This window comes from Blennius ocellaris (genome assembly GCF_963422515.1).
Source record: "Blennius ocellaris genome assembly, chromosome: 4".
NCBI lineage: Eukaryota > Metazoa > Chordata > Actinopteri > Blenniiformes > Blenniidae > Blennius > Blennius ocellaris.
This window is the reverse complement of record NC_137653.1, coordinates 10024948-10036596: the sequence shown is the minus strand read 5'-3', so window position 1 is coordinate 10036596 and position 11649 is coordinate 10024948. Positions and strand designations below refer to the sequence as shown.

General features: G+C 40.4%; 1 protein-coding gene across 1 annotated transcript; it reads right to left on the bottom strand.

The window, feature by feature from the left end:
* Positions 1 to 794: 794 nt before the first annotated feature.
* Positions 795 to 10657, bottom strand: fam210b (family with sequence similarity 210 member B). The gene is made up of 3 exons (XM_080495173.1): positions 10115 to 10657; positions 4942 to 5138; positions 795 to 1662 (listed from the first exon to the last, which is right to left on the bottom strand). Exons 1-3 carry the CDS (start codon positions 10532 to 10534, stop codon positions 1446 to 1448), a joined length of 834 nt encoding a protein of 277 aa, XP_080351299.1. The 5' UTR covers positions 10535 to 10657; the 3' UTR covers positions 795 to 1445.
* Positions 10658 to 11649: the final 992 nt, after the last annotated feature.

The window sequence follows — 11649 nt, the reverse complement described above, 5'->3', positions numbered from 1 at the left end:
CTCCAGTTAAAACACTAAATAAAACTGAAATCAAATGTATAAAATTGGATTTTAAAACAAATAAATTGTGGAAAATGTATTTTTATTTCTCGAACATAAAATATGCTGATGACTTAAATGTTTTCTCTGAAATAAAGTAGTGAATTAGGTTTTTGTTTTTAATGACTGTAATTATATACAATATTCATATATATTTAAAGAACTGAAAATATAATAATAAAATGTATTCCTCAATAAACATAGGCATGTAAAGCTGAGTTTCACTCTGAATTAAAGAAAAGGTGTAAACATTTTTGCTTGCTTTAATTTATGGGTCATGCCTCATTTATTTGTCATTTCCACTACCCACATAAAAATATTATTAACCTCTGTTCTATTGCAGAATAAATAGTGATATGAGCATTAATAATCAGTGATCTCCTGAATCCATTTTAACATCCTAAGTTTGATTCATGATGGACAATTCTAAATCCAAACTCTCAATGAAAAGTGACTACATAGTGAAGTTACAGGAAGAAGATCATGCAGCAAAAGTAGCTAAATTAAATAATAAAGATAAAGAAGAGAAATAATTATTGGAGCAAATTCCCTCTGAGCATCTTTCCCCTTACAGAGACTTTAAACCTATTTCTGTATGATCAAATATAATCTAACATTTAATTGTGGTGTAATGACTTCACTCTGCAAGAAAGCTGCACAACAAATGTAAACTTTTCTTCTTTTTTTTTAATAAATACGATCCATTCAATGCAAAAGAAAATTCAAAAATCCAACACTCTTTATCCAAAGTTTGAAAGAAATACATATTCAGTCAGATTATTGTACTTTAATTAAACTCCAGGTCGTCAAATTTGGCAGATGAGAGGAGAAAGAACAGCAGCAAAGGGATAAATGTGGTAGGAGAGGACCGATGACAGAAAAAAGAAGGAGGGGCAGAAGCAGAAAATGAGGCGAGAGGAGGTGAGAAAAGGAGAAGAGAGAGACGGAGGGGAGGTACAAATATTCTGCTGATTCACATAACATCAGAAGAGGGCCAAGTCAGCGATCTGAGACGTGAGAGATCAGCTTTTCCACACTTAACCCCTCGAGATCAACCCGCACATTGAGAACCCTCACGACTTAAATATAAAAATCCCTGATTATTCCTCTGATTGTAAATTAATAACAAACTTTTTTTCCCCCTCAGCCTTTTCTTCCTGGTTTTGTAATGCAGACAGATTAAGTCGTGACCCTGAACATATTCCTACGTTTTTGTGAGTCGAAGACCTCAAGCGTCCTTTACCAGCTCGGATTCTGTTTCAGCAACGACTAAACGTAGGAAACCTGTAGTGACAAATCCATTGAGGGAGAAAAGATGAAGGTAAATAATATACACAGGCATTTTGATGAGAACCAGGTGGGATGCTTGTTGCCTAATGAGGCTGCAGAGGAGCGGAGAAGGGGCATCAGGGGGCAGGAGTGGGCGGCTTAAAGAGTCCAGTCTTTCTGAAGTAGCGTACGATGAGGGGCACCGACACCAGAGTGATGCTGATGCGAACTGGAGCAAAGAGCTTGTGGATGGCGTAGGCCAGGACGAACGTGCTGGTTCCCGCCGCCATTTTAGACTGAACCACCGCCTCGCTGAAGCCGACTTTGCAGAGGATGGCCGCCATGTCGATGCCGCTGAGGAGAACATCAGAGAGCTCGTTAGAAGTTGATCAGCCAGAACTTTTTTTTTTTATTATCTCATGTTAGACAGTAGTAATTTAGAAATGTGACCCAGGGTGTGCGTACTGATTTTTACGTAGTGAAAAACAAGATAAAAACTGAAAAAACAAAACAAAACACAGAACACGTCTCAAAGCACAAAGATACTAACATCATCTGCTTCATCACATATGATGGGATTTGCATCTAATTTCATGCAGCTGCAGTTTGCATGTTCTCTGTGTGCATTTTCTCCATGGACCCTGGTTTTCTCCCAAAGTCAAAACACATACATTCACACCTGAACAACGACTGACTTCAATGTGATCGTCTTTGTGTTATTTATCAGAATGATTACCAACTATATTGAAACATGCTAAATCACTTCTGTTCGTTCCAGTTTGTTCAAATATTTAAAAATCACTGAACACTTCTCTGATTATTTAGTAAATATCTGTCATGAATGATTGAGTACATTTGTGAAGTCAATCACACTCACTTCATCAAATCATGGTTATTGTGACCAGAATTTTTTTGAAAATGACCTGCAGGCAACTCACAATGTAAAAATGTCAACTCAATAACTCGTTCTATACACAATCTGAACAATTACAGACCTAAAGTTAAGTTAAAGCAGACAACCTTGTTACTCTAATTTGTGATTTCATTGAACACAATGATCTCTTTTACAAAAGTTGGTGTGATTAAATAACACACAAGAATCTATTTTTACCTTAAGATTTACATTTGTACCTTTAGATTGACAATCATTTAATTGTGTATGTGAGTAATTAAGTATTTGATATTTGTATTCTGTATGTTTATGTGTATTCAAACACATATGTCTACACTCTTAATTTTTGGTAAAAAGAAATGCTATTAAATGAATGAGATTTGAGGAAAAAAAAGACATTTGAACTCTAAAAGATACACAGTAGTGAAAATGACAATTTAGTCATAACTATGAAAATACTGAATAACTCTAACTCAAAATAAGCTTTGAAATAAAACCATTCATGCTCATCTTCACCAGAGGGAGCCATACTCAATGTTTAATGTTGTATAGTTGCTCTTCCTCTCATGGTGAAGACATGAGTATTAAAACCATCACAATTACCTGACATATGATACACTCGTTGGTTCTGTACAGCCGTTTCGTGAACAAATATGTGAAGAATGAGAAAACACGAGGCTCTGAGTGGCTTCAGTCAACTCCAGCCTCTGTCACAGATTAACGGCCCCCAAACAGAAGTCAGCTATATCTAACGATCCATCTGCACCTCGACAACTGTTTACCCAGCACACACTGCTGCATTAGCGGGCCGCATGCCTCGGCTCTGCAGTCACACGGTGATAATGCTGCGGCCTGCACAGCCGGCGCACAGTTCAAAGGTCATTATCAGCTATAGGGGGAAATCTCTGAGCTGTCAAACGCTGCCTGCCAAGACTCTTTTGGTATTCAGCGTCCTGGCGTGACGCCAGACAGACGAGGACCCAAAACTGTTTGGACCCAGCGCTTCTTCGGCCTCTCACAGCCTGTCGCCGTCAGCCGACTCGACGCGCTGAATACAGTGTGGGAGACTTTAAATTCTGCACGTCGAGCACAACAAGCAGAAAAATGCTAGCGAGAAGAGAAAATGAGCTCATGTTTTATTCAAGCTTTTAGTGTGAATTCAGGGTCCGTGTCGTGGACTTTTAACACGTCCTGGGTCGCTGTAATGACACCGACGGGAGTGGAAATACTTAGAAGCTTTGTGATCACCCATATAACAGCTCCCATTTAGAGCTAACTTGCATCAGGGATTACATTTCTCACTGTAAGAGCAGGCCAGAGATCAGTCACTTTTCAGAGCACGTCTAAAAAGGTATGAAAGAAAATTATATTTGATGATTTAACAAAGTGCTGTTTGATGCCGTGGCGGCATTTAACTTTCTACCTTTACGGGAGGTCCAATTTATCCTTTTTACATGAGTTACTGAATCTCAAGTCCACTTTCATGAAGATGAATTTGTATTCATTTGTAGTATTTGTAATAATTCTCTATGAAATGTCAGAATAACGAAACACATATTTAACATACAGTACTTTTTAATAAACAAACACCATAGAGTCACATGGTTCAGTGAAGCTTCATGATGGGTTTTTTTATGATTTAGAAATTATTTTGGATATTTAAAACAAGCCTTAAGTCTCAAATATTGATTAAAGGATCTCTGTTCTACTAAATGAACTACATTTTCGTATGTGTATTTCCTTACCTTCATCCTGCAGATAAAAGATCTGGAGACTTTGTGTGCGTGTGCGTGTAGATTTACCTGCAGAGCAGTTTTTCTCCCTCCATTATGAGCTGAATGTACAGAAGTGATTGGATTTGTGCAAATCCATTTGACAAGCACAAATAAATGAAGCTATATAAATGTATGTATAAATCCATCCAGCCATACCTTATCTGCACCGCCAATCCCAGGGGATGATATAATCCTTTCCTACTATACGTCTGCGCCGGCTCATGCAAAATGTCTATAAACCTCAGAATTGGACGTTTAGTTCCCATATCACCTTTTTCCATAAGGCTGCACAGCAGATCTGTCACCACTAATTCAAGAGATTTATTTCTGACACACTTGGTTTTACATGTACAGCAGCAGCGAAATGTATTTACAAGTGAAATCATTTAAATAGCACCTATTTTTTTTTACTGTCTCAGCAGAATCAAAGCATTAATTGATATTCTGATATTCATAGTCGCACACTCTTTATGTATGACAACTTAAAATAGACATAATATTTATTAAATGTCTGTTCATGCATATTACAGAATAAAATATCCATGTCTGATTGTAGCGAGGTGAATAAAGTGGGTCATTAAGTTTAATAAGGCGGTGAACTCCAGGTGCAGTATGGTAATATACACTGTATGAGGGAAAAACACCTTCTCTTGTGTGAATGGAAGTGATAGTGTAAAGCACTTTGAGAAAATAAGGAAAGTTGTTTTACCATTTTCCAAAAAACCTCTGAATGTTGAAAAAAAATAAACACTTCTAGAACTACAGATAAAGCTAAATGGCTAAATAATGTTGGTTGCAGGGAAATCGTCTACAAGCTAAGAAGTAGAAAAGAGAAAACCCGAGCGGATGAGTCTTAAAATACTCCTTCGTGGGATTTTTGTATTGTTTGTGTAATATCGGAGCTCGCGAGAACTACTGTAGTTGAGTTTGGAAGATGAAATAAAAGTGCAGACGTTTCGTTCTTACCTAGATATTAGGAGGTAAAACATTCCCAGAGACATGAGCGAGATCCCGATGTGAAAACAGACTCCCACCGCTCCGTACTCCTTGAAGACTTTCTTTAGCTGCTGGGTCTTGGTGGGTTTTCCTCCGTCGGGCTCCGTGTTCTCCAGGCCCTTCTCAGAAGACGAGGTAGTCGAGTCCTTCTTTAAAGTTTGCACATTCTGGACCAAAAACAAAAAGACAACGGGCCAGGAAGAACGATGAGAAGGATATAATGAAATCAGAGGATGAATTGAGCCACACACAAAAAAAAACAAACTCGAAAGACGGACAAAGCTGGAGACAAGAAGACTGAATTAAACCTGCAGACGCAGAATACTAATGTGATCAGGTCACCTTCCTTACAAACGAGCCTCTCAGAGCCAGTGGATTAAAGCCTTTGATTTATCATTCACTTTGTAAAAGAGGAGCAGAACGAGGAGCAGAACAAGGAGCCTGGAGCATCATTGCTAGAAGTGTTGATGAATATCATTTCTACACATTCTTCCATCTCTATGCAATTCAGACTTCGCCTTTTCAGAGTTTTGAGTTAAACTTCTTGGACTGTGGGGAAAAAAAAAAACAGAGACCCTGAGGAAACCATGCAAAGGGAGAACATGCGTCGTATATTGACAAAGGGTTTTGTAATGAGGGTATTTTCACTCTGAGGTGAGACAGATACTAAAGTGCACAATATTTAACAAAAAAATATGTGAAAGTCCAAAGCCTGATGCACCAAAATGTGATGAATAGATTATTGTCCTGATGACTGTAGTAAAGAAGATTTGAGTGAGGGAGAAAACTGCATGCAAGTTGAAATAGCTAAAAAAAAAACTTTACAGAGGACTGGATCTATTGAAGGACATAAAACAAAAACATGAATGAAAATCAGAGAACTTGCTGTTAAATCAACAGATTCTTTTGGTATCACAGCTTTGTTTACAGACATATTATTGGCATTCATTTACATTGCTTGGCCCCATGATAGAGATCAGTTGAAAGGAATGTGACTTTCGGAACACTTTAATCTCGACTGTCGGAATTAAGGCTCTTTAGCTACTAACACACTAATCTCTTTTATATAAAGAACTTTCGCTTTTCAAAGTGCAAGCTGACAACATGTTGAGAAATGAGGATGAAACAAGTCTGTAAAAGAGACTGTTATAAATAAATAGCACGTTTCTTTCAATCTATCAGCCATTTGGGATCCTTACTTGATATAATAATAATGATAGTTGATATTTAAGAGACATAAGCTCCCGGACAACCACAGAAATAGAGCTTCACACTCAATAGTTACTAGAACTTCTGCACAACTTCCAAAAACACACGCAGGCAGACATTGAAAGTTGAAATCATCCTTGCACATTTGTTGACAATTCTAACTTCATAAAATAGACGTAAACCCAGGCAAAGCATTCAGGACCTACATAAAGTTGGGCCGGGGCACAAAGTTAAATATATATTAGGTTTTGGTGTGGATACATTTGGCAACCTCTGTGCTCAGCTTTGAGCATTTAGGAGGAAAGTAATTCAGACCAAGGTATATCGAAACTGTTCTCAGCTTTGGTTTTAGCTGGCGAGACATAAAAATGGCCAGTAGGTGTTGATACTTAGTCGGCAGGAATTTACACCAGCCGTACCGGGACCCTGAATTATGAAATATGACACATGCAGGAAGACGTGTGCCGGGACTGTGCGTCACTGGTGCAGGTTAAACAAAGCGTGGAGGTTTTACGAGCGTCCTCTGTTCACAGAGCAGCGGAGTCAGCTGATCCCACACAGACTGCTGCAGTTTGCATTAGGTAATGCACATTATCAGTCATCCTTTCACACACGCTCATAAAAAGAGGTCAGTCAATTTCTTCTACACACATAAAGGGACTCTTATAAGTACACACACACACACTGCTTTGTGTTTGCAACACAATTACACAGCACTATCCAAAGATGAACAAGCAGCAGACATCTGACATGTAGCAGGCAGGTCGCTGTGTGTGGAGCAGATTAATAAAGTACAACAGATTTTAAAGCGCTTTAGATAATGCAGATTATTAATTTGGAACTTTTAAGGTTTTTACACGGTTGATGCATTAGACACAAATCAATGGAACTGCTGCAAAATAAACATACTCTCTTTATAGATAAGGCCACCTGCTTTCTCACCTTGTTAACTATTCATAAACTGCAAAACGAGCCAATGTTTTCCACATCTCTTATGTTGTTTATTTGGGTTTATTATTGTAATATTGTAAATATGTTGAAAATATTCTGGGCGACTGTTGAACTCCAGTATGACCTAAAGCAGGAGTTGGGCTCCGTCATCAGTCCAAACAAACAAGTATTTTCTTGTTTGCACATCCACATTTGTCTTTGTGTGCATTATGAGTTTTTTGTGTGCGTTTCATGACTAATTCATGTTTCTTTATATACGTGTGTGACGGTGTTCCAGCAACACAACCTGATAAAAATATGACAGCGTTTTTAGTGCTTTTGTGTGAAAAGACACGTTCCTTAACGCAGTCTCGTGTGTGGGTTTAAAAGTTAATGCTAATTGGGCTCATACAGAAAGGTTAAGGACATTTAGGTGAATGAGTGTAAACTAGATAGCTCTTTTTTGTTTGTTTGTTTTTGGGATGCAACTCGATGATTCAGTAATATTATTATTAATTACCCTGAAGTAACAAAGTCATGTGTGTACCACACCCCTTGGAAATTAGGCAATCAAATGTACTATGTTGATGCTACATTTTTGAATTTCTGTGTGCACTTGTAAGAAAAATGGAAGCTGTTCCAGCCTAATGCCATATCTGAACATACAGTACCTCACATTCATTCCCTCAGCGCCCTTTTTTTTTTTTTTTTTTTGCTTCACTGCTGCCATTCTGCGAGCTTCTGAAAGTCTTCCCTTGTGGTCACACAATCAATCACGAAGGCAGAGACAATGAAGAAGAAGGAAAGATCAGGAAGAACAAGCTGATCTTTTCTCCTGAATGCCATTTGTCCTGCTGGATTTTGGCCCGAACCTCCTGCATGAAGTAACGGTCCTGGCAGTATGTTCCCCCTCTGAGCTGCCAACAATGAACAATGGTATAGCGCAGGGTGGGTGAAGGAGCGGGCCTTTTGCCTTTCAGAGGAGAAAAGGCCGAGCTCAAAGTAAAGGCGGGCAGCACTGTGGGAGGGTCATGTGAGCGAGCGGCCACAGGGAGCCGTGGCAGGGAGGGTGCTCAGGAGGGGGAACAGTGAGGCTGCTGTGTCTGATAACAGCTTTTCAGAGCCATGAAAACACATGCAAAGTCACAGTGGCATGCAAACACACACACACACACACACACACACACACACACACACACACACACACACACACACACACACACACACACACACACACACACACACACACACACACACACACACACACACACACACACACACACACACACACACACACACGGGGTGGTGGTGAAGTGAAGTGGGCCGTAAAGTGACAGCGTCATGTCTCGGGTGAATAGAATTAATGAAAACAATAACAGCTGATCATTTTTAACTGCACTTTGTTTTCCTGTCCTCTTGACATCCGCACCATGTGAGCACCCGGCACATAAACGCTGATTAATTATCCTGAGTTGGCCGGAAAAACGACCTTTCCATTACCTTCTGACTAAACCTGGTGGCTTGCAAGTTGCATTGTGGGTAGCACAGGCACCAGAGGTGTACGTGGGGACGAAAAAGATGCGAGCCTCCTTCACGTGGCCTTTCGGGCCATTATTTGACTGCTATTAATTTCTTTGATTGTGAATTCTATCAAAGCAGTTGAGAAGTATTGTAATTCATTAGTCATGTGTAACAAGCACAATCAGGGCTTTTTATTGCATCTGGAACTCACCAGCTCATTGCAGGAGAAAAACAATTCGTACATTCTGGTTTTATACCCGTGGCCTCCCGTGGAACAGTAATGAAGTGAAATACTCTCCATTGTCAACACAATTCGAGTTCCAACTGCTTGACCAAATGTGGTCACACACAGAGCATGAATACAGAGTGGATTAAAGCATATTTTATTGCAGTTCAGTCATCCATCTTCTATATCTCTTAATCCGCTGCAGCCAATCCCAGTTTACTATGGGCAAGGGCAGGGTACACTTGAAATGAAAACATATGTTCACTTGACATAATGCAGTCCCAATTCTAAATACCCAAACTCTGTGAGTATTTTATAAATCAACTTCTAAACATGTAACTGTAACAAAGAAAAAAAATAGAAAATATGAAAAAATGCAAATGTATTAAGTAGAGGGTGAAATATGCAATATATAGTATTTAATGTATTCAAAAGACTAAAACTATTACATTAGGAAAATTACTAAGATAAACAGGACAATAAAAGCCATCTGTCTAAAATGTCATATTAATATTAATATGACGTTTTAGTGTTTAAAGTTTAAACAATAAAAGGCCAGTGTCTAAGGTTTATATGAGGGCCCATAAGACAGAAAGATGGAGAATCATTGAAACACATTTGAGTCATTGAAGCTGTGGATTATCTTCTATCTTTTGAGAGATCAGAAAGCAGTGGGTTGGACATGTAAAAAAAAAAAAGACACTTTGACTCTGGTTTAAAAATATAACTCCTATTTGATTTTAATCTTTCAGGAAGTGTTTAAAGGGCAAAACAGTATTACTTCACACCTTGTTGTACAATGTACATGATGAAACTCCCTGTGCTGCAGTTAGATGTGTGCAACAACACGTGCTGTCTCTTGGTGTTTCACAACCTTGATCCAGACCCCAAAAGGCTGGCTTTTTGTTTACGTTGGAGACGTGTCCCTGGTCCCAAGAAACTCTGCTGTAAATGACACTTTATGCTCAAGTTGAGAGAGCGGGTTAATTATACATGACCCCGCGCGCACAGCCACTGAGCTGAGCGCGTCATTGTGTTGTGTAACAACCATTTTTTGCTCCCACGTGTGCAGCGACTGACACAGATCCGCACACGCGGCTTTTTGCATATTTCATACCCAAGTTTAGAGTCCAGATCTCACACAGCGTGTTCACCACCAGTTGAGCACAGCGCGATCAGGGGCACAGACAGACTGGTCGGCTGAGGTGTAGGGGGGTGGGGGGGTCACACAAACGAGTAAAAAATTGTTACATTTACCCCTTTGTCGCCGTCAGTTTGCTCCTCTCTCGCGTCACTCCTATTCGTGGCTGCGGACGTGGATGAGGACCTGGTTTGCACCGTCATGGTGGAGCTCGATCGGCTGGAAACTGTAAACAAGACGCGCACCGCCGGCTCCGCTCCGCTGTTATGGCGCCTGTCTGCGTAAAAGAGCGGCCGCCTGATAACATCAAGCCCGCCGCCTCCACGTCCAGAGAGGCTCAGTCGGTCCAGGAGTGCCCAGTCCGGTGTTACGAAACCACACGACACGTCTCGTCTCTCCAGGTGAGACTGGGACCGCGGATCGACACCGGCCACGGACGCGCAGGAGACCCGGCGGATCCCAGCAGCCGGAGCTACGCCCCCCGGTTTGTGCGCCCGGACGGCGGCTGACAGTCTCCCCGCGCGGCATAATAACATCGTCGCCCTTCGAACGCGTCCAGGCTCCACACAAGAACGAAGCGGAGTCAACTGAACCCGGTGGATCGTTTAATTAGGACAATTCGTGGCTGTAAACATGCTGCCCTGTGCCCTCCTGCGTCCCTCCGGTCCTCTCGTTGGTCGATTACCTCAGACAGCCAATGAGGACTGACGCGCAATCGCAGATAGTACATGAAGGGAGGGGGTATTTAAAGGTATAACCCTGCTCATTGGTGTGATTGAGTTATATCTACCGGTGTTCCTGTTGGCCAATTATGACTTAAAACACACATTTTGAACCTTGCTTATCCTCAGGAGTTTGAGTACTTTGGGGCCCATGTGGCAGAAGAGAGGGCAGCAATGAGGCCATCAGTGGTGATCTGTAACATATGGAGGCCAGTTAGGAAATGGTCTGTAGGGAAACGATAGCTGTGTAAGGGAGAGGATGTTAAGGATAGAACTGCCAGGAAAGAGGACAAGAGGAAGGAGGTTACAGATGTGGCCCACGGTGGAAAATAACCCATATTTCAGTGTTCCTATTTCTTTTCCTTCCATTCATCTTCTACCCCGCTTCATCCTGTGCAGAGTGCTAGATCTAATTAGATATGTTCATTATTATTATCATTATTAATAATAATATTATCTGTTGTCATTTTACCTCCATGGTCAGCCAGCTTAACACAAGCAGTAAAGAGAAGTAAACCTAGAATTGAATATTACTCCAGATGAGAAACTTCAATGCTGCAAGAGTCTCGTAAAATTAGTCTTGCCACAAGTACAGGTGAATATGTACTGACAAACTCAATACCAGACGAACAGTCAGACCGTTGCTGTAATCTAAGTAAGCTCTGAATTTGATAACTACTCTAAACTGTTTTGGCACTTCATCCAAACTCTTCCGATTTCAGAGCTGCACAACAATCAGGAGATCCTAAAAAAAACAGCTGCTTCAAATCCTCCATATCCATTGGATGTATTCTTAAATAGATTAGAAAATCCTTATTGTCATGTGCCAAGATATACTTAAATGGATTGTAGAAAAATGAAAATAAAAAGTAACAAAACCACACAGAAAGCAAAACTCCACATTCCCTGCTGTGTAGTTTAGTTCCTTC